General features: G+C 35.7%; 1 protein-coding gene across 4 annotated transcripts in view; it reads left to right on the top strand.

The window, feature by feature from the left end:
- The first annotated feature begins 405 nt into the window (after positions 1-405).
- Positions 406-24,160, top strand: part of LOC106871491 (uncharacterized) — a 63,217-nt gene continuing 39,462 nt past the window's right edge. Inside the window, exons 1-3 of one of the 4 annotated variants that reach the window (XM_089359143.1) lie at positions 477-670; positions 4,515-4,770; positions 8,816-8,913. In XM_089359143.1, the coding sequence (XP_089215269.1) occupies positions 8,857-8,913 (57 nt within the window). In that variant the 5' untranslated portion in view covers positions 477-670; positions 4,515-4,770; positions 8,816-8,856. Of the gene's footprint in view, positions 671-4,514; positions 4,771-8,815; positions 8,914-24,160 lie in introns of those variants that run through there. The other 3 variants (XM_052970996.2, XM_052971005.2, XM_089359142.1) reach the window with 3 other exon arrangements.

The raw sequence follows: 24,160 nt of genomic DNA, 5'->3' as shown, positions 1-24,160 counted from the left end.
TGGCGATGCACAAGAGATACTTAAGTAACAGCGTGGTGTGCGATAAAATACGTTTGATAGTAAAATATAAAAAAAATAAACCGCATGACACTTCGATTTCACTGATAGATAATGTCAAAGATATGTTTTAAACATCAAGGTAGTAACAGTGGACGACAACAGCAACATTTTGCTATAGCACCGAAAAGCTCGGGAGTTACCCCTACCTTGGCAGGGAGTCCCGGGGCGTTATGCGTCACTTGAACAACAACTCCGCACAAAATAACTATAACTTTACCTATTTATTAGAAAGAAAAAAAGTCCCTTAAAAATATGCTCACAATTAAAAATAATTAAAATGAAAATTAACATCCTTAAATTATTTTGGAAATAAATTATTAAATCTGACGTGGTTTCTACTCTTGTTTGTTAGAGATATGAAAATAACATTGAAGACTGGTGATGGCCCCTTAGTTACTGAACTAGACGTGCATATCACATGTGACGACAGAGATTCAAGGTTACACAGAACCTGGATTTAGAAGTCCTTTATTTCGCCTGAAGGTGCTTCCTTAAAAAAATTTCGCGAAGCACGCGTTGTTTAACCTGACCTAAGAATTAATTGCTGGCCTTCAAATTATTCTTTTAGCTCCTGCTTTGGGAAAAAAGGCGAAAAAAAATCTTCGTATCGGTAAGTGTTTAAGCTTCTTAGTTCCAAGTGTGGTTATGGCAGAGCGATTTGAGATCTGAGGGATCAGTTATAAATACAATTATAATCAGCAAATTGAATATCTGTATCAATATGTACCTAAACAGATCATCCGTGCATTAAAATTTCTATTCCTGTTATATCTACATTAATGTTCGTTAACATTGTTCTGAAATGACTTACGCCTTGTTCTTGATATTGGGGAGCACTGTCACGTGTAAGTTCGCATGTCCACCCTTGTTTTAAGCCCTTTTTTTTTTAGGTAAGGGGGATTCTTTTTTTTTTTCTTGTAGCATGCCAAAAATACCCTCAACGAAATACTACCTTCTTGTGTTTTCCGTTGCACACCGAATTATTCCTCTCAGAAAATATTTTTTATATATATATTTTATAACCTATGCTTAGAATCGCATCTAAATTAAAATACGACTGTTTTCTTTGAACTGTAAATTTATATTTTCATTTTCCCTTGTTGCTATAAAATATATATATATAGTCCTTGTATGTTGGTCATCTTAACGCTGAAATTATATGCAGTATATGTGAGTGAGTACAATTTTTTTAACAAGAGACAGTGTAGTCCTGTTTAACCGGCACATGGTTCACTGTAGAAATATGCATTAACAATTGCCGTTATGTTTATTGATATCGAGATAATTTTACCGAAATCATATTCATAATAATAATAATTTTCATTCATATTTTGTTAAAGTACAAATAAAAGATATTTTTACATCATCAATCTCCCCCCTCTTAAAAAAGTCCTGTTAAAATAAATGTAAATCTGCATAATGATGGAAGCCTAATTTAGTTGCGTATTTATCGGTACATTTTCATAACAGCACCTTACTTTATTATTACGATGTTTATAAAGGCTTTCTCTTAAAATAAAAACCTCATCAATGTTGAAATTGAAGTTTTAAGGCACATTAATCTGTAGCACTAAAAAGTGTCGGTTTAGTTAAAGCTGTAGTAGTAGTAGCTGATCAAGATGGCGGCTTCCTTCCCGGCGCGAGTGGGAGGAAGGGGAGGTCAGTTCCTCTCAGTTACTACTACCTTATTTGCTCAACCTCCCACTACATATCTTCTCTCCTCCCTCTACTTCTGACCGTTTCAGCCGACAACGTCGTGCTTTTTTCCTTTTGCAAACCTCTCTTTACCTCTTCGAACGCACGTAAGTAAAACTAACTTATATGCAGGCTTGTGCTTTCTCTCATTTCATCTTAGTAAAGTTAATTATTGTTTTTATTTGTATTTACTATGGTAGCACACTTGATAATCACACTTATTACTCAAGCAAGCCCAGACATCTTTCATAATTGCAGCATCAGCCTCGAGTTGGATATTTGATCTTCTTTCATAAAATAACTCGAATTTTCTTTTCGTTTTATTCTTCATAATTTATTTATTATATCCAAATGTTCGTACTATGATGATTTTAGCGCAGAATATTGCTCTATAAACATACATGCATTATCACCGTGAACTTCTCGGTCCTTATGCTCCGGGAATCACGAAATTAGTGTATACATACCACACAATGTAACTACCTACTCTGTTAAATCTTTTGTAATGTAACGTTCCTCTTGCCGAATGTTTCTCTATATTTTCACTTTTAATTATGGCCGACGAAACTTGGAGCAATATTTTCTTCTCCCTACATTTCTTTAAATGATCCTCCACTTTTCAACCATATTGTACGTACATACACATAGGAACACGCATGATCTTAACACCACCTAATTCTGCAAATATAAAAAGAGTGACAGAGGGATAAATTATCTGGAAATGTTTTACTGTTAGTAAATTTCCAGCTTGAAAAATGTGCTATTTAGATTCTTAATTATACGTTACTAATTAGTATATATGCTGGTCAATAGACACAGTATGTTTCCGACCTACGTTATTACAACTGCCACCATCATTACCAAATGTCGTCTCAGCGTAGCTTTTAACAGCTGAGATTTCTCTAGAACTAAATGTTAAGCATCTTTAATTAGTTAAGAGGCGATCAGAAACAACAGTTTAATTTGTCAAGTACAAGTTCATTTCTCGTGATTGTTAAAATCAGTTTGCGTATCAAGTTAAAACATTGTGCAGTATTGTTTAGTAGCCATATTGTTGTACGACAGATTTTTTCAGGAATTAATTTAGTTTCATTTCAATCATTTGTTGTGAATTCTTTATAAATTTATAAATCTCCTTCCGCATATTTTGAAAGTAACAACCTACGATATTGTATTAAATCAGTGTGCTTCTTCATGTAACCACTAAGCTTCCATACCTTAGGCATCCATACTGTTTTCATTTATATTTTACAGGCGAATGACTCATTGTTCCTAATGACTACTGTTTACGTAAATTTTCAGTGTTGAACATTACAATCTTAGTTCATTACACGACAGATTAAGAAGTTGTAAAATATTTGACTTGGTGAAACAAAATTGCTTTGTGTCAGTTATATTTTACACTGGTTGTTCAGCCCCAGGTCATCTTGACTAATGTGGAACATTATCAAAATCTTCGTTATCATTCCGTCTATCTCTGGGGCATTGCATATCTAGGATAACGTTATCCAATATATCCCTCCATTTTCAGTACGAATGAAATTTGGCTGTTGTTTCTAGTAGATTGAGTGACCATATAAAAGAGGCTCTAACGTTGGTTGTTTTACTACACGTGTGGAGTTGAATATCTTTATGCTTCTTATTTGACAGGGCATGACTATTTGATAAATCAGTTATTTTATTGGGGTATTTATAAAATATACGAATGATATTAGACTGTTATGTTTCTTTTCTAGAATAGTTGTTAATTTAGTACATTTATTAATATTGTCCGATGCTTTGTTGTAGTAGTTCGAAACATACTTTCAAATTATCTCCCCTAGAAATAAATTAAAAAAAGGATAAAGTTTAGCTATTATCTTTAAACTGAAAGAAAAATCTTTAATTGTATAATGATTCCTTGTTATAAAATGTTTGTCGAATAAATCAATTTTTTAAAAAATGTTAGGAAAAAGGGATAACATGATGTAACTAAATTAGTATGAATGAACTGTCTTTTGGTTTATAAATATCTGAGTCTAAATTTTTTAAAAATAGTAACTGGTTTGTATTATTTTATTCTATTGATGGGTTGTATGTGTCTGCAAAGTTAGAGGCCTGCATTTTTTAGGCGAACGCCTTGCAGATTAACCAATAGTATTGGTCCCTATTTTCAATTAAAATTACGAGCTTGTGTAAATGATGTCTTACGGAGTGAATGACATCATGGTCGATCGGTTTAAACGTATGATCGGGAGTTGATATCGTTTGAGCTATTAGGATTCTTAAATGTAAAATACTTTCTTGGTAGTGGCTAACTGGTATTTAGGAAATTCATTGACTTAGTTTAGATATGTTTAAAACTCTATTTTCTTAAGAAAGATCTAAACTTTATACTCTAGAAGGAAAATCATTAAGTATTCATTCAAGATTGGAAAATATTCTTAGGTAATCGGTTTTCAAGTAAACTCTAGAATGTTTTTCGAATTGATCTGTCTGTCCCAAATTTTACTTTCGTAATTCTGATAGCATGCAATAAATTATTTGAAATTTTAAAATCGGATGCTATTTTAAAGAAGTTTATGAAATACTTTACCCATTTCCTATATTCTAAATTTATTATATATCAAAACTACATTCCTATTTTAACTGACTTGTAAACAATTTGAAGCTTATGTTAAACATGTTTCTGGAGTGTATGGAATTTTTGGCTCTTGATTTGTAAATGTTTGTTTTACTATGTACAACTAAAATAAGTAAAATCTTTTTATAATTTATAGTTTCCCTCATTCCATGCACAGAGATCTGAAAATAAACATTATCATTAGTATGTACTGTTCTGGAAAAGTCTTCAGCTTCACTTGGCATTAGGAAGGGCATCAGGCCATAAAAATTCTGTCAAAGCTGACAGTGGAGCTTGATGTAGTCCTATGGCTCGCCAGCTCCTGTCAAATCGTCCAACTCATGCCAGCATGGAAAACTGACGTTAATTGATGGTCGTAGTGATACCCAGAGAATTCTGACAAATCTGGAATGGTAATGAACAAATCTTTTATGGTTGATGCTCTCAAACAGGGATCCAATGCTGGTTATAAGATTAATTTGCTAATCTGGCAAATAGAGAAACTGGATGACTATGTAAATCATAATTGGAATAGATGGAAGCTTTGTACTTATAAAAGAGGAAATAGGCCATCAGATCAAACAAATTGAAGTCATTGATGCCTTTTGATAACTTTGTAAATCAGTAAGGTTAATTACTTTTAACCATAACGTTTGAAAATATAAATTATTTTGAAAAGCATTTTACAGTGTTATAAAATATGAATTGATAGAGTAATTTGTCTCATGAATAAAAGAAAAAAATAATCTGAAAACCTGCATCAACATTCATAGCTTGTCTAAAGTAGGGTGTTAGATTAATCTAAGTTAAGGTTCTGTAGTTGTAATTCTTGTATTGCAGCTTAATGATTGACTGAGATCCAGGAAGGTAGGATTGAACCATGTCTAAAGTGGGGTTAGGACTGATTGTTTAGTTTCAGCTCCAGCCCTAATTAGACATTCCAGTCATGTCTTTTTTCCTTCTTCAAACAGTGTGTCTAGGACTGTGTTTGTTATCCTATATCTCCTTTCCATTCTTTTTAAATAGTAGGGTATGGTTTGAGGGATAATTTGGCTGCTCATTGTTGCAGGTTGAATAACCACTTTTTCCATTGATCTAGAGTAGTGTTTCACAGGAAAGATGCTTAAGGGTGGATGGAGTGCAGGGAAGTTGTAGGTAGAAAGTAAACAAACTGATTGACCAAAACATGGTGGCAAGAGAATGAAAACTCTAGATTAGTATTTTTTAGCAGATGCAATAAATGGATGCAAGACGGGATTTCTTTGTGTCACTCATAGTCTTAGAATGAAATAATGGCCAGATGTTCTTCAATTCTATTGTTAATCACATAGGGTTTTTTCTAAACTAAATCTATACACAGTTTTGACTACTTTCATGAAATGGTTCATTTCTGTGTGTATTTTTTTTTATGCTGGTGTAGGTTGGACAGATTTTACCAGTTGTGTGCCAGTTTTTAAAGGTGGATGTCCTCACCAAACATTTTTACAATGTAAACTGGGTGCATTTTAATCTGTTAATACATTATCAGTTCTTATTTGGAGTTTCCTCCAATGTGTTATCTTTGCAACTTGTGTAACCTCTCCTGTTTGGTTGTTACCTTAAAAAAATGTCACTATCATGTTAGTACAAGTACAGCCAAAGTTAATGTTGAAAGAAGCTTCACTGGCATTAGCCAACAGTATTTTACAAGTTGTGATCTCATCTGTAAACTATTAGCTGTGTCAAGTAAAAGACTAGAATAGGGATTACTTGTACTTGATTGATTTATAGGATCACAGCCTTTAGATCTTGATTTTTGCATATGTTTGATTTAAACCATGAATATGAAACTTGTTTTGTGTTAGCTAATGAAGGAACAAATTTAATATCTCGGGTGTTCAGAATCACAATTCTTGAGTTCTCGAACATGATAGAATAGTTATAGCAAAGCTGAGTAAATAAATCTGGATACAACACACTGGTCCAGTAGCAGTATATTTTGTACTTTAATTAGATGTTTGTTTTTAATGGCCTTCCTGATCAGAGCTGACAAATGAACTTGTTTTGTAGTCATTATAAATTCTTAGTTTCATTCAGTTAATTCATGATTTTTGGCTCGTATATAATTCAGAATAGCTTATCACAAATGTTTACTGCTGGGGACATAGACCTGATATAACTTCTCTAAGAAATTCTATTTGGCTGTGCGATAAATTTTTCTGATAACTTTTCAGCTTGTCTCAAGCTTGTTCTTTGCACAATAATAATATCAGTAATTTTAGATCTTTTTGCAAATATGTACTTTGTTGTGGTAGTGTAATCTTTATTAGTAACTGTATCCTTGATATTTTTGTTCAGACATGATCTCTGGTTCCACTTTGTTCCATGAAATTACCTCCAGTAAGCTCATGTTTTTCCCCCTCCTTCTCCTGTTAGACCATAAAAAATATTGCTTGTTTAACTCCTTGGTTGGATATTGATGCATTGCAAAACCACTGTTAAAAATGGTGTTTCACTGGCTTGACCATGCTTTCGGAAACATTTATTATGCTGTTTATTTGATTTTGTTTTATGTTATCACTAGTAGATAATTGTAGGCTAGATGAAGGTTATCAAAACAAGTCTTGTACTGATTTCCAGTTCAAATAATATATCCATTGGTCTTTGAATGATTGGAATTTTCTAACCTAGCTAGTTACACAAAACAAGTTGTTATTGTTTAAAATGTAAACCCAACTAAAATTTATTGTGCAAGGCAATTTTTGTTGCACATTCAGTGTCTTTAATTCTTATCTTCAGACTTCGTTTAATAACATGATTGATTTTTTTTTTTTTTTTAATATAAGTGAACAACTTGGGCTGAGAACAAACACATGACAACTACCTGAAACATCATGATCCTATTCTATTGCATTTAATGCCAGTTCTGATGATTTCAACTCTGCATGCGTTAATAGATTTGTGGTGAATCTGAAAGTGTTAGACAAAAATGTCAAAACCAATCTAAATTCACAAAACTTTTGTCAGCATCTGAATTCCATCCTTAATTTTTCTTTGAACTTTTAGCATTTTGCATGTAAGTATGCATAAGAATTGATACTAGAACAATCAAGAAACCAAAATATCCTGTTTATGACAATGCTTAACCCTTTAGCATTCAGATTACTCTGTCAAATGTCATTCTTATATTGTCACATTGTTTTGAATTAATCATGCATTATCTTGTAGCTTCAAGATTTTGATGATGTGATAGGTAGGATCGGGCTGGTTTCAAAATAAAACAGTTGGAATATTATGGCTGGTTTAAATGCATTTTTGATTTAAAATCATGACCACAATTAGTTTCAATTATTTGTGGTTACATTGGGCTTAAAATTTTCAAAAATTCAAAGGTACAGAAATCTAAGTTTAGCTTGTTGCCCACAGTTTTAGGAATTGTGGGCAAAACTGTTTCCAATCTGTGTAATGAATTTCTTTTTTGTATTAGCGACCTCACTAATGCTAGTGTCACATAAATTATACCCAGGAAAGTGGTTGGCATTAGGAAGGGCATCCAGTTGTAGAAACTATGCTAAAGCAGACAGTTTGGTGCTGTTGTATGGTTTGCCAGATCCTATTGAACTGTCCAGTTCATTCCTGCATGGAAAAACGAATGTTAAATGATGATAATGATGGCTGTAAAAATACATTTCAAAATCTTATATGTTAGTTTTAACATTGTCATATACTTATAAACAATACTTGGATAAATTTAGGTAACTTTATCAGTGAAGCAATCTATCATCTTATCAGTTCCCATTGTATCTTTGCATTGCTAAACTGGTAATTATCAGTATATATAATAACATACAGTAAACAATCTTCACTTTTGGTGTATAATGTATAGTGGTAATGAATAAAACTAAGTTTAATGTATGTAGAAGCCAAGTATGGTATGTCTTTCATTGACAAATCTATTGTCTTTACCACATAGTTTGATTAGTTTTTAACATGAAGTTAGGATGGGAAAATGCTTTACAAATAATTATTTTCATTATTTTTGTTTATTCTTTCTATAATTGTCAATGGGAGAAATCATGGCAAAGGCATTCAAACTCCGCAGGGAAGTGTGATGTTTGCTTAATATATATTCTATTGGTAGTGCAGCAAGTTTATAAAGTATTAAAGTCTTCCTAACAGACTGACTAGGTTCATATTTGTAATGCAGTATGTCAGCAATGTGTATTTTAGATACATTATCAATGCTGGTAGAGGTGCCAAAATAGTTAATTTTAGGGAACATTAATCAACTTTTTGTACAAAATGTAAAACTAAGAAATATTTACTTTTTACACAAACTCAAATGTTGTGATTGATTCTAAAATGTTTTAAAACCCTGCCCTCTAACATGTATTAGTAATTTTTTTCTTTGAAATACAGTTTTAGGGTTAGAAAACTTAATTAGGGTATACTATAAGTTGTTTTTCTTTTTATTGATAGTTGGTTCTGACAGTGCCGGAGCCTGTGGCTCAGCTGGCCTGATGACGTCTGACCGAGGAAATAGTGGTGGAGCTGAGCTGCAACTTGCACCATCTTCGGTAAGTTGAAATTCTTTCAATTCATGTACTCCTTTATTGGTTTTCATTATTGAACTGTAGTCATGCTAGTGGACCACCTTGAAGGGTGGTATTCTAACATGACTACATTGATTATATTTTAATCAAGCCTTCTGTGACTGATACTTGTTTTTATTGACATGGAAGACTGTCAAAATTGCTTGGGAAAATTGAGGGTCATCTGAGTTTTCTGTGTTGAAAATATTAAATTTTATTAAAAAATATTAAAATTTTTAATGTACAGTGGATTCAAATATGCTATTGTTTAACCTACTGGTTAACTGAAAACTCCAAAATCATTCTTTTCATTCTGATGTCAAAATGTTATAACTGATGGATACAGTTAATACTTGGTGTTAACAAGCTTCAGCTGTAATTAGGAGGGTTTCAGGGGAGAATTAACAGGACTCATTTATGAATGAGTCTTAAATACCAATGTTTAACATTTCATTGCATATAAAGGAAGGACAGCTCCCTCAAAGTACTTTGTCTCTGATTTGAGAGCTAGCCCAAATGCTTATGAGAGTGATGAACCTTGCTAAAGGCACCCAAGTACCAAATGGTGATATTAGATTGATAACATTAAGTCTACTACTCAAGAATATAAATGGTTACCAGAACAGGTTTCCACATAGATTGTGTACCAAATTTCTTTTGCAAGGCTTTAGTTGAACCAAATCTGTGGTGGAAGACACTTGATCGAAGTGCCTTGCTATGGGATTGAATCTATTTGTTTGGTTGTGAAGCAGCTATACATCTGTTATACAGCATGCGTAACATTTTTTATTATAAATAACCCAACTTTTTCTTACACGTGAAATGTGTTATAAATGGGTCTAAAGTATTACCACAATGCTTGGCAATATAATGGAGTTTTCTTTGTTTTTTTTTTAGGCTTTGTATTTTCATGAATTGTCTGTTTTATACTTGGGTTGTCCTTTCTCGTATCAGCTATTCATATGTGAATTAATTCAACAAGCTTCATGCACATCACATTTGATTGGCTGAATAACTCAAAAGTAACAGTCAGACATGACTTACATGGTTGAAAAGAGGTATAACACTAATTGAGCTTCAACTGTTCTTCACAATTAGTCTCTATCTGGATATGTAGGCTTTCACTTCCTTGTTAGCATGGAATAAAGAATATTATATTATGTGGAGGTGTAGTGTACACAAAAAGAAAAATAAAGTTAAATTTTAATTTATAATTTTCTTGCAGCAGTCTGATTGTCCATGGTTGGGCTTCTAGTTAAAAAATATATTTGGAGACTTTCTAGGATGTGGAAAGTTAATCATTAATGTGTTACATATGCCAACTGTTGTTACAGCATCTGTAATGGCTACCACATTAACTGTTTTAAATACTCTCCCACAATGCTCACGTTTGTTGGGTAGTCTTTTCTCCATACAGCATCTCGCTACTTGTTAGGTTTGTTGTCATCACCCCTGTATGGTTCAGTTTCTGGAGATTATCTTTAACCATATCTACTTTGGTTTTCCTTTTGGGCTGGTTCCTTTCATTTTGGAACACTTAACCAATTGTCCATATTTACAGTTTTCTTTTGTATGCTAAGATCCTTTTGTTGCCAGCAAAGCTCCCTGAACTTTTGTCTCTTGAACTGTTTCTCATCTACACTCTCTTTCTAATCAATCATATTTATAATTCCTTCTGTCCATCTTGTTTCTTGTAGAGTATCTAGCAGTTTGTAATCTATGCCAGTCATTTGGTATGATACCTCACCACTACCTGCTTCACTATGTGACTGATTAGCACATCTTATTTGGCAAGATAATTGTGACTAATATTTCTGATGGTCCAGCTGCTTTCCTTGCCATCATTTCTTTCATACTTTCAGCTAAATAGCTGTCAGCTTCATTAACTGGTATCTCACTTGAATCTACATGTATAGTCCATCTCCCTTCCATGCATTCTTGTTCAGCAATCTCTTAAAATATTTCCAAGCCCTTTAACATAAGGGTAAGTGCCACATTATCATTTCATACAATTCTCCGCAATTTCCTGACACACTGCTTTGTAGTCAGGGACACTTTGTTGCAGAGCATTGGTCAATCTTTCTCCTTTAGCTACGCTGTGTGCTATGTATACCAGATGTCCATCTATGAAAGATTTCTTTAGCTTATACACCTTCCTCTTTCAGATTGTCTTGATTTTCAAGGTCTGTTTAGCTCTGAGGTTATGCTAGTCATGTTAACTAGTACGTCCTTCACAAAGGATGTTTGCTGACTGTTGAGGTATTCTCATACATAGCCAGTTGGTTGTACTGTTACCATGTGCAATACTAATCATCTGTCCTTGTTTCCTAATGAATATCAAGGAAATTTGTCTTCAGACTTCACTTGATTATATGATCAGGTGGCTTGCCTATGAGGAATCTGGCCAAGCATCTCTTCAGTTGTGTACACAGCACACAAATATCAACACAATTATATCTTTTCTTCACTGTCCATATCTATCTAACATCAGACCACCATTGTTGCTGGTAGCCCTGAAATTTCAGACCTGAAGGGAAGTGATTTTTCAGTGGCATGTCGGCTGATGTCTGTTTCCTACTTGTAAAAGAAAAGAGTTGATACAATTGTTTGTGTACTATCAAGGTATTCTCACATACAGCCTGATGTTTCTACTGTTACCATGTGCAACACTAACTTTTGCATCAGCCCTTTTAATGCAATTAGAATTCTTTCATTGTATTTGTGACTTGTGATTTTGACATGAATTTATAGGTCTATTCTATCACCACTTTAGACTGATGCATTTCATGTCACTGAAAAGGCAGTCCTTATATTTCCCTGCATTTGTTCTCTCATGGAAAGGTTTGTGGAGTCCTCATCTCTCTAGTTACAGCAATTCCCAGTTAGTAAACTATTGGGCTTGTTTGGATTGCCCAACTAACTAAACAAGGTGCTTTCACTATGGCTACAGGGTCACCCTTCTGTTGAGGGAGGTGCAGGTTTATCAGGTAACCCTCATATCTTGAAGCTCTCTTGCAGGTGTGCTTAGTATGAGGCTGATCCTATGGTATAAGGCAGAACGAGACATTAATTTTGAGTTACAGAGTAAGAGGACAGGTGTTTACCAAGCTAATTATTACACTAATGAACTAATTGGGATAGGATATATGTCAGTATGGGAGGTAGGTTTATCTATAATCTTCAAAAATGAGTTTGCTAGTTCTCTTAGATTTCTATCAGTTTTATGAAGTAAGGCTAAATTTCTCCTGTAAACTAAAATTTCAAAATTTACATTTGATATAAAGTTCATACTTTTATGTACATTCATGCTGGAAAGTAGTCTTGTTTTTCTTGCCAATATTTTCACCTTTGTTAAGGTTTTCTATGAGGCTCTTGCTTCCACATTTCCAATATCATTTCAAATTCAGTGACAGAACTTATGTCATCAGGATACTGGAGTTAAATGGACCTGTGGTGGTCAGCTTCTCTGACTTGGCCTGAAGAATTGTTATTAACAGGAGAGATCTAACAACTGAATCCTGATGAACACCTACCTCCATTGTTGAATTTGTCATTAAATTTGTTGCTTACAGCATCACTTCACTACCATGCATAGCTCTGAGAAACCATTTATGACTAATTTTCACAGCAGTGCCTACCTGGCTATACAGAATGTAGTAACCAGTGAGAAGCTTTCACCTAGATGTTCCACTTAGTTGAATAGTGGCAGGGCTGATAGGATGTCTGCTTGTGACTAGACAGACAGCTAAAGCAGTTAACATAAGCATGGTTCATGCTACGTGCTTGTGAGAGAGGGCTATGATTGGTTGGTTGGCTGTATGTGTGTGTATTACTATGCAACTTAAAGCATCTGTGTATGTATGTATATATATATATATATATATATATATATATATATACATACATACATATACACATACACACATGATCATGCATATATGAACATTACATAAATATTTTGTCCATTTTCTGTACATACATGGTCATCACAGTATGTCTTTTTTTTTTGGTGCTTCTACTCCTTTAGACTGGTGCTCATGTGTGTCATTTTGGTTTTGTTTCTACATCTGGATGCTTTTCCTATATCTCACTCTAGGATGTATGGGACACATTCTCTCATGGTACCAGTACTAAAAGTGTTAAGTAGGATTTTAAGGACCTCGTCTTCAACTATAACCTTGAGCTGACTAAAGTGTTGAGAGTGGATTTGATAGGCAGAAACTGAAAGAAGCTCGTCTTATCTATATTTGTCTTCCTCTGCCCTGCTCACTGTATTACTGCTTTATACCCAGGTTTTTGCCAGTCACGGCAGTTCCCACTCCTTACTCGCACCTTCTTGGCAATACTTGACTGCATATATTATGACCTTTGTATTTTGAGGGCATGCCATAGCAATTGCGACCATTTATCTCTCTCTTTAATCTACAATCACATCTATGCTCTGATCTAAAGTGGTTGGCATTTGGAAGGGTTTCCAGCCAAAACTGACCTTGCCTGTGCTAGTGCCACATAAAAAACAGTCCACTCTGCGGAATGGTCAGTGTTAGGACATTCAGCCGTAAAGACCCTGCCAAAAGAGATACAGTAGCCTGGGATTGTCTTCTACCTGGTTGGCTCCTGTGAACCATCCTACCTATGCATGCATGGAAGGCAGATGTTAAACAATGATGATGATATATGTCTTTGTTTGTCCCACTCCACCACTGTACAACCAGTGTTGGCATTTTTAAGTCCTTGTAACTTAGTGGTTTGACAAAAGAGGCTGACAGAATTCGGTACCAGGCTTTAAAATAAAAAGTGCTGGGATTGATTGATTAAAAAATTATTCAAGGCAAATGCCTTTGCATGGCCGCAGTCTATTGACAGAAATGAGTAAAAGATAAAAGATTTGGATGTTTGTGTGTGTATATATACACACAAATATATATTTGTGCATATTGTATGTCCATATATACATGCGTGTGTGAATAAATGTATATATATATATATATATATATATATATATATCAAGCTTTGATACTATGTAGATTAGTATATATAATTTTAGCTTGTTAAAATGTCTTCCAATTTAGATGGTTGGTGTTTGTGTTATGCATTGAGATGGAACAAGCAAGCATGTAATTGGGAAGTAAACTTATTAACCACATACACATAATTTGTGTATGTGTATCATCCATTTTTTATGGTTGGATGCCCTTCCTGTTTCTAGTCTATCAAAACAACAAACAGTCCAGATGTAGTTACGATTTTGGTTTGAATTTATTGGCCTATCCTACCATCACCACTTTATACATGCATTTCATGTCACTACAAATGCATTCCCTATATTGTTTCCTGTATTTGTTGTCTCATGGAAGTATTTGTGGAGTCCTCATTTCTCTAGTTAGAGCAATTCCCAGTTAGAAAACTATTGGTATTATATGGATTGCCCAACAAACTAGACAGGTTACTTTCACTATGGCTACAGGGTTACCTCTTTGTTGGGTGAGGTGCAAGTTTATCTGGTAGTCCTCATATCTTGCAGCAGGTGTGGAGAATGTTTAGTGTGAGGTAAATGGCAATGTTGGTATTGAGTTACAAGAAGCTAATTAATTACACTAATGGTTAGCTTGTTTCCTTTCCTATTGCTAACCCTTCCCTGCTTCTAGTTTACCAAAATAACTAATAGCCCAGATGTAGTTATGCATCTGGACAGCTGCATTACTATGTTGGTGCTGCTCACTGTTCAATAGGTTGGAGGATGTCATCAATTTAATGTCCACTTTGTCATGATTGCATGGGTTAAACAGGGTTTATTGAAACATTTTTTATGATTGGATACCCTTTCTGTTGCCAACTCTCACCTGTTTCTCAAATAATTCAGTATCTCATGGCCAGACATATTTTTGCAGAAACCATGTCAAGACAAGACAGACTTAAGCACACACACACACACATGATGGGCTTCTTTCAGTTTTCTTCTACCAAATCCACTCAAGACTTTGTTCAGATCAGGGCTATAGTAAAAAGACATTTGCTTATGGTATCACAGTGGGGCTGAACCTGAAAGCATGAGGTTAGGAAGCAAACTTCTTGGCCACAGACACCTGTGCCTTATGTGTGTACATATGTGGACAAATGCATATAATTGACGTCTTTTACAATTAGATATCAGTCTCACACTTGCCTCATTGATGTACCTCCCCCTCAGTTCTTTCCTCCACTCGCTATGGCCAGTCTTATATACTTCAAACCCTATCTCTGCCACTGTACATCTGCCTCGCTACTTTCTAATCTTCCTTCCTGAGTTATTTCTATCTATTTCACCTTACAGTCTCTCCATACTGATATTTCCCATCAACATACCCCCACCCTTATTCATGACTCACTACACCCATTTCTAGAATGGTCTCTAACCACCTGTCTCTTTCCTCTCACATTTTTATGAACTTACCCATCCACCTTCCTCAATCATTTGTATATTCTCTTATTCCCATTGCCTTGTGTTTTGATAGTTTGCTCTGGCAGCTTATCTTCATCTGTCTTTCTGGCTACTCCCACCCTTATATAATGTGTGGGAGCCCTGTATCTTCTGTATAGCATGACACTGTGCAAGTCCCGATGTCATACTTTAACTCTCTTGTTACTATATTTCTGACCAAAATACACCCCTCATGAGTTTCAATTAAATTCTAAAATAATCATGAATTTAGATATTCATTAAACAACTGTAACTTTTTTACTTATCAACATATTAATGTGATATTTGGAACATAATTGAAGAAAGGGTTCTTAATTCCATGGCATAATTTTTGTCTCAAAGTGACTAATTACAGGTAAATCCAGGTAAACTGAGCAAAATGTAAAAATATTTAAATTTTGTTTAAATGAGTCCTCAGCTAATATTTAATTGAGGTATGCAACAACATTTTGATATAGAAGAATTGTGCACATCACTAGATTATCAGTTGAATTTAATGCACAGAACAGGTGTACCATATGGTAAAATAAACTGAAATACTAGAATTTGTTTTTGAAGAAAACTACAAAATTAAATACAACTGAATGAAATATACTCACACACATACATGAATACACAAGAACATATATAATAAAGATTTACAATAGAAATTAAATCAAAACTTGTCACTCACCTTACAGGGCAAATTAAAATTACAGGTAAATTAAAATAAAAAGTTCAAGTAAATTTGAAAAATATTTATACAATCTAATCGTACATATATATAATATTCACACAATATTTCTATCATGGAAAGTTGTAAAACGTCCCACTCTACATACTGCAACCTTTGCAGAATGCACATTGGAAAGACGTTTCAACTGGCTGTCCACTGGGAGTTTATCTTCGTTGAGTTTATTTGCGACCCCAGATTTTTTTCTAATTTATGTAGATCGGCTGAACTCAGATGGATATCTCTCTGGCAGGCTTTGCTTTTCCTTCCTGCAGTTATTTTTTTTTGGAGGAATAACCTGCCCTCAATTGCGTTGCTACAACTGCTTGGAACTGCAGATGGTCGCACTGCTTGCGAACCCCTCCTGATTTGGTATATAATATAAATGCATTTACAATGCTCATGTTTACTATATACCAAACCAGGTATCGCCACCATTTATTACTCGGTCTACCAACCGGATAATAACTCATCATCTGGTTCAGCCGATCCACACCGCCCATGTACCTGTTATAATCAAGGTTCACAAACGGTGCCATTTTCATCTACACATGGTTGTGCACCGGTAGATAGAAAATTTATCTGCCTCTTAACTCTGTATATGGTCGCTAGCAGATTTCCTTTCTGCCATTGGATTATTTCACCTCTTTTTAATTTTGCTTTTTTTTATATCCAACGGCAGCCCTTATCTACTACTAATTACTGTAGCACATGAATACGTTGCCACAGCTTCTAAATCCACCGCAAGTTGGACTGAACTAAAAAATCGGTCAAAAAATAATATACGGGCCTGGTTATGGTATGGAGGTGATAAATTCCAGACCACATCGTACTCTGTGCTGACTAACATTATTGTCTCTTTTCCCTGTACAGAAGCTAAATCCACAGCAGTACCCAGTATTTGCTTCATAAATTTTCCAAACTTTGATCCCCTCCATTTTGTGGGCTTTCCTGGCATATACTGTCGGAAGCGTACCCTTCCTTTATACCCCACCATGCCATCATTGACCGATAAGTATCTCCCAGGGTTGTAAAATGTTTTATATGCGTTTTGAACGCAGTCAATGAGGGGTCTTATTTTAAATAAGGGATCAAAGTTTGGTTCTCCATGTACTGGGGTACTGCTAGTGTCTCTCACATGTATATATTGGTTCAGTTTCACAAATCGCATTCAGGTCATAATACTGGAAACATACTGATCGTCAAAAGGTTCCTGATTGCTCCAGTAATTTGTAATTCTGGGTAACTGTCTAATACCCATAATAATAATATTTATGGCAAAAAAATGCCCGTTTTTCATCTACGGTTGTAGGAAACCACAAGCTATCTTTTTTTGCAGCTTGTTTACATTCTGTGTAACGGTTTGTTTCCGCAGTGATTGCTTCAAACAAGCATGATGGAAAAAATTTTAAAAGTCTAATGGTTTCGTTTCCTGAGAAAGACTATGGGTAGACCCTGTCTCCTCAGAAAAATTGTTAATAAAAACTTTTTTTTTAAACTTTTTACTCCATTCTGGTGTAAAATCATCCTTGCTGTCAATCTCACTGCTTTCAGTTTTGGATACAGAAATATCCGATTCGTTTCCATCCACCACGTGCTTTTGGACCTCATTCATTCTTTCCCTCGATATCTCCATATCTTCTGTTGAAAAGCTTTCAAATTTGGAATCACTGCTTGATAGCATGAAACTTCTCTCCATTTTCAAAGTTGAAAAAAATTAACTCCAAAAAAAAAAAATGTAGAAAAAATTCACTGAGTTCAAATATCACGCCAAACAATGTTGGATACAATAACTCAACTGTTTGCAAAGTGAAATCATGTGTTTTAACGAATGTACCAATGAGATTTGGCATCAAATTTACATTAAATAACAATGGGTAATCTCGGCCAGGTTGGTCTTATGAACCAAAAAATTTTCACCAGCTACGGCTGGGCTAGTAACGAAAGGGTTAACCTCTCAGCATCTGGCATAAAGCCCGCTTCCTCAATTGTATAGGTTTTTCCCTTGTCTTGTAAAATACTTGGTGGTCTGACTAGTGCCAGTGGTATGTGAAAAATACTCAGTGTAGTCCTGCCACTTACTGGATTTTGTCAAACTATCCAACTCATGCCAGCATGGAAAACAGATATCAAATATATATGTGTGTGTGTGTGTATATATATATATATATATATATGCATGTATGTACACCTATAATGTGGACACAAACATGGCTGTTTTAGATATTTGTTGCAAATTTGTACAGTTCCAAGTTTTGTGCAGTATCTTGGGTAGATTTTTCCAGGCCCACTAATGGATGGTGTGAATTAAGTAGGAATACTGCAAGAAGACGGTTATATATAAATCCCACCAGTCAATTTTGACAAGGAATATCATCTTGCTTGAAATATCAAAATTTGTTCAAAGCTGGCTGCATGATATATACGTTCATCTTGGAGATCTTTGTGATTAAAAGTTTTCTTATTTGAAACATGGGTATGGTTTGGCAACAAGAAAAGCATTCAGTTGTAAAATTCTACCTCCAGTAACTCCCCTGTCCAATCCATGGTAGCACATTTAAGATGGGCCTCTAACAAATAAGCACATGAACATGTATGTATGGAGGTAATGTGACTGATGCCAGTGTCGCATAACTGGCACCCGTGCTGGTGGCACATAAAAAGCACATTTCAAGCGTTGGGCCTCATGGAGGCAATGACAAATTACCGAGACCTTTAGCAATATGCTGTGCTTGAGAAAACCCATGAAGCCAAGTGAAATTGTAATCGTGGCAGATACTGTCGTCACGCAACTGGCACTTGTGTTGGTGGCACATAAAAGCATCCACCCATAGAAACTATGCCAAATCAGACTGGTGTCTGGTGCAACCCCTCAACTTACCGGCCCTGATCAAAGCGTCCAATCCATACCAATATGGACAACAGACATTAAATGATGATGATAACATGCATGCATGTGTGTGCGTGTTTGTATACACACAAACATATATGACATACATTATATGGATGTATGTATATATTTGTTTACTTGTTTTTCTGAAGTATATTAGCAGTATCAATTTTATAGCTGGTTTTCTGTTACTAACTTTAGCTGTTTTCCCCCCACCCAAGAAAAGGGATTTCCCATCTACTTCAAAAGCACAGGGTTACCACACAATTTGTTGATGGGGGCATGTTAAAAAATGACAATCTATATCTTGCATAACATTCACATTGATGTATTTGTGTGTGTGTGTGTGTGTGTGTGTGTACGTATACAGGACATAGTGAGTAACATTGTCTAAATTATGCAAAAATGAAAATAACACTGACATTGTTTTAGCAGTTATTTTTTTTTTTACCAAAATTACATAAAAATATCTTGAAATATTAAAGAGTAAATTTATTCAGTAAAACCATCATTGGCTTCAACCACGGCCTCCAGATGACTTTGGAATCTCCTGCAATTCTTCTGGACAGTCTCTTTTATTTAAGTTGGTGAATGCTTCCATAATCCCTTGCTTTCAGTTCGTCTTTGGTGTTACAAAGGGTTTTGTTGGTCTCTCGCTCAACTGTGCCCCACACATAATCAAGGGGGTTGCAGTCTGGGGAGTTAGGCCAGATGTTAGGGGTGATGTGATTGCAGAAATTGTCCGACAGCCATGACTGGGTTCTCCTGCTTGTGTGGAATGGGTGCAGAGTCCAACAGCCACCCTCTTGACCCAGGGTAGCACTACCTCCAGGCAATCGATGTAGGTCTCCATGTTGAGTCTGAGGTCATATGGGAAGATGAATGGATGCATAACGTCGCCATCACTAGTGATCATTCCAATCATGATGTTGACTGGATGTTTGATTTTTTAAGCCAACAGTTGTGTTCACCATCTGATCCTCTGGCAGAAATTTTTTTTGTCTGAGAAAAACCAAAGCATGTTCAGTTGGAGGGGATGCTTGAGTTTGTTCAAAAGCTTTAGTGTGGTCTTTCCTCTTGTCCTTGATGGCTTGGGATAAAAATTGGCCCTTTCTCATTTTGTATGAGGAATACTAAATATCTTCATGCACTACCTGCCCGATAAGAAAATCTGTCACTTCCATGTCCTTGGCAATGGACCTTGTTAACTTGGAGGGATCATTGTCAATCATGACCTGGATCCCACCAACAAATTCAGTTCTTTTCTTTTTAGAATGATCAGAGCGAGTTTTCTGAGTTGCTGTACCTTTGTAATCACCATTAGACTTGTCCTACTCTTTCTGAATCCTCTGCACTGCCCTGAGATTGACATTCAAACACTCTGAAATGTTCGTATTGGAGCTTCCGGCGCGAATGCCAAGCAGTACAGCATGTTGCTTCCATATTTCTGGCAGAGTGGATTGCATCATGCTCCTGTTTTTCTCACAGACTGTGCTCAACTGACCCTACTATATTGTGTAATCAATAAAATAAAAAGCAATGCACAAAATTAAAAATATAAACTAACAATTTACCCATTGCACCCTCTTCTCTACACCTTCATGGAGTCAGACACTATTTATTGAGGCTAATTTTCTATGAATTCCTGTCAGCAGCCCATACCTGCTTTTAAGCAAGATAATATTTACCCATGACTGGACATCGCTTTCAAAGAAGACTGATAATGAATGATACTACTTGTATGATAGCAATACTCGTTTACAACTATCAACTGTCAAAACGGGAATACAAATACACACTTATGCATTTACATATGCACACATACACAAATGTGTGTGTATCTTGTTTGTCATTAGACTGGCCATGCTGGGGCACCATCTTGAACTTTTTTTTTAAAGCTTGGTACTTATTCTATTGGTCTTTTTAGCCAAACTGCTAAGTAATGGGGGTGTATACACACCAACATGAGACAAAGACACAAATACATAGCTATATGTATACAGTGAGCATCTTTCAGTTTCTGTCTACTAAATTCACTTACAAGACTTTGGTTGGCCTGAGGCTATAGTAGAAGACACTTCGCCAAGGTGCTATGCAGTGGGACTAAATCTGGAAAGAAATTTGATTCCAAATCACCTGATTTTTTTGTTCTGTTGCACTGCTTGATTGGCAAGTATCTATAACTCTGGGCCAACCAAATTCTTGAGTGGATTTGATAGAAGAAAACAAAAAGAATGCATGTTTGTGTGTGTCATTGTCTTGACATCACATGACGGTTAGAAGCAAGCATCACCATCATACAAATGTTGTTTCCAATCTACCTTGCAGGCATGTTTGTCTATCAGTTAATATTACCCAGAACCTAGTGGAGTCCTCTGGCTTGTCTGTTCTTGTCAAATCGTCCAACACATAACATTATGAAAAAGGGACATTAATGATGATGATGGGAACAGCTGACTATTGGCAACAGAAAGAGCATCCAAGCAGAGAAAAAAATCTGTCAGAATTGTCTGATCCATGCATACATAGAAAAGAGGACGTTAAAATTTTATATATGTGTGTGTGTATACACACACACACACACACACACATAATGTGTGTGTGTACACATTCACCGCTCACTGCTACAGTAGAAGACACTCACTCAAAGTCCTGTGGAATGCAACCCAACCCAAATTCAATTTGAGAAATTTACTTCACTATACAACCATGTCTGCATCTTGTTTAACGTCCATTTTCCATGCTGACATGGGTTGGACAGTTTGACTGGGGTCTGGGAAGCCAGGAGGCTGCACCAGGCTCTTGTCCGATCTGGCAATGTTTCTACAGCTGGATGCCCTTCTTAATGCTAACCACTCTGTGTAGTGGGTGCTTTTTTACGTGCCACCGACACGGGCCATGGGGGGCTGGCATCGACTATGATCAGATGGTGCTATATATATATATATATATATATATATATATATATATATATATATATATATATATATACACATACACTCAGATATATGCATATTTCATATTTGCATATGTATATATATTTGCTTGTATGGGCCAAAGGGAATTCATTGAAGCAGATTTTTAACAGTATGCCCTACCCATCACCAACTTGTTTCCAAACAAGGTAATATTTACGTGGGGGCCATAGATGCAGAGGACACGTGAAGACTAAAAAGATATGACGTTAGCCTGTTCTGCTGGATGTGCAGTGTCAGTGTGCATGTACTACAAGGTGCAAATGTGTTGAGAAAAATTGAGCACAAGGTATGGGACACTCCCTGGGACGCTACTGGACACTCCCTTTCCTCTAAACATATGGCTGCTACACCTTGTGCTTAACATCTCTTCACTAATATCTATCATTCTCAACACTCATATATTCAGTTGATGGCCACCCACCTTTGTTACTATATCCACTTCTTTGTTACCATCTATCTCTCTCCTTACACCTTTTGTGTTTTTGTACTGCCACCTCCTCTCTCTCCCTCTCATTTTCTTCACCTTCCCCTCAAACTCGTGTACATCTTTGAGCATGCCTCTACTCATGTTTAACTATTGACTGTTAACTCTGTTCCAACTCTCTCCACATGCTAACTTACCCAGATGTGCACTCACCCCAACACCACCATCTTTTTCTTTCCTTTCAGCTGAGGTAACCATGTATCTTCTCTACATAAAGACATGTTGCTTTCCCCACTGTAATTTAATCTCTCACATGATATAGAACCACTTCCTCTCTACTGCACCATCCACTCACTTGAGGTGGGTAAGTTGCTTGGTGACCTCACTAACACTGGTGCCACAAGAAAAGCACCCAATACTCCTTAACCCTTTAGTATTTAAACCAGCCATGTCAGGCTCAAATATTTTGCTTTCTGTTCAAATTGGCCAGATTTTGGCCTCTAACACCTCTACATTGTCATTCTAAAAATAAACACATCATCAAAATCTCAAAGCTTCAAGATAATGCATGATTAATTAAAAAAACAATGTAAATGAGGATTATGTTTGACAGAATAATCTGAATGCTAAATGGTTAAAGTGGCTGGTGTTAGTACAGCCAGCTATAGAAATTATGTCGGTTCAGAAATTAGGACATCATGTAGTCCTGTGGCTCATCAGATCCTGTTGAACTGTCCAGCGCATGCAATTGGGAAAGAAAGATATGTCAAAATGATCCCCTTCTCTACACATGCACATATAAGACAACATGCTTCTTTCAGTTTGTTTCTACCACATTCACTTACAAGGTTTTCATTGGTGCATACCTGTACTAAAGGTGCCACACAGTGGGATAGAACCTGAATATGTGTGTGTAAGAGTGTACATGCACACATATACATATGTATATGCACATATACCTTTGTCCACTACTCACTATGTCCACCCTTACATATCTCTCACCACTATCTCTATCACTGTTGTCCTACCCACTTCTACTAATCCTTAGCTAGTTAAACCCTTTCATTACCAACCTGGCTGAAACTGGCTTTGTAGTACAAATGTCTTGTTTTCATAAGTTTTTTATTAAAACCTTCCACCAAACCTTAGTCACAATTACTGTTCCTAACACTAGCTTAATAATAACTAAGTTATTTTACGAAATTCTTTGTTATATCTAAGATAATTGAGAGAAACACACAGCATCTCAAAATAAATACAGTAACGAAAGGGTTAATTTACTGCTGCTCTCCATCCTTTCTACTTACTGCCTTTCTTTCTTGAGTACTTGTTTCTTTCACTGCCTCCCCAAACTAATATTCATCTTTGACTACACCTATACCTTTATTCACCATCCATTACATTCACCTCTACTCACATCTCTAATCAGCTGTCAACCTCCCATCCACTCTTTCCTATCTTCTGTCTTATGCTTACCTTGTATCTTGGGTATGCCCTAAATTGTCACCATTTTTAAAAATCTCTTTTCCCAGCTATTCCCACTTGTCCTTATATAATGCTGAGTAGCCATGTATCTCTTCTACTGCAAGATAGCTGTCCCTCTGTAACACTTTAGCTTCTTAACATCTGGCATAGAACTACCCCCCTTTTTATTACACTCTCTCTTTGTCTTACTGTTAATGGGTGACTCCATTAATGTCTGTGCCACAAAAATTATACCCTGTACAGTTTCTTAAGTGGTTAGTATTAGAATGTGAATCCAGCCTGA

Source organism: Octopus bimaculoides, chromosome 1 (assembly GCF_046866305.1).
Source record: "Octopus bimaculoides isolate indiv1 chromosome 1, ASM4686630v1, whole genome shotgun sequence".
Taxonomy (NCBI): Eukaryota; Metazoa; Mollusca; class Cephalopoda; order Octopoda; family Octopodidae; genus Octopus; species Octopus bimaculoides.
This window is presented reverse-complemented; position numbering and strand designations above follow the sequence as displayed.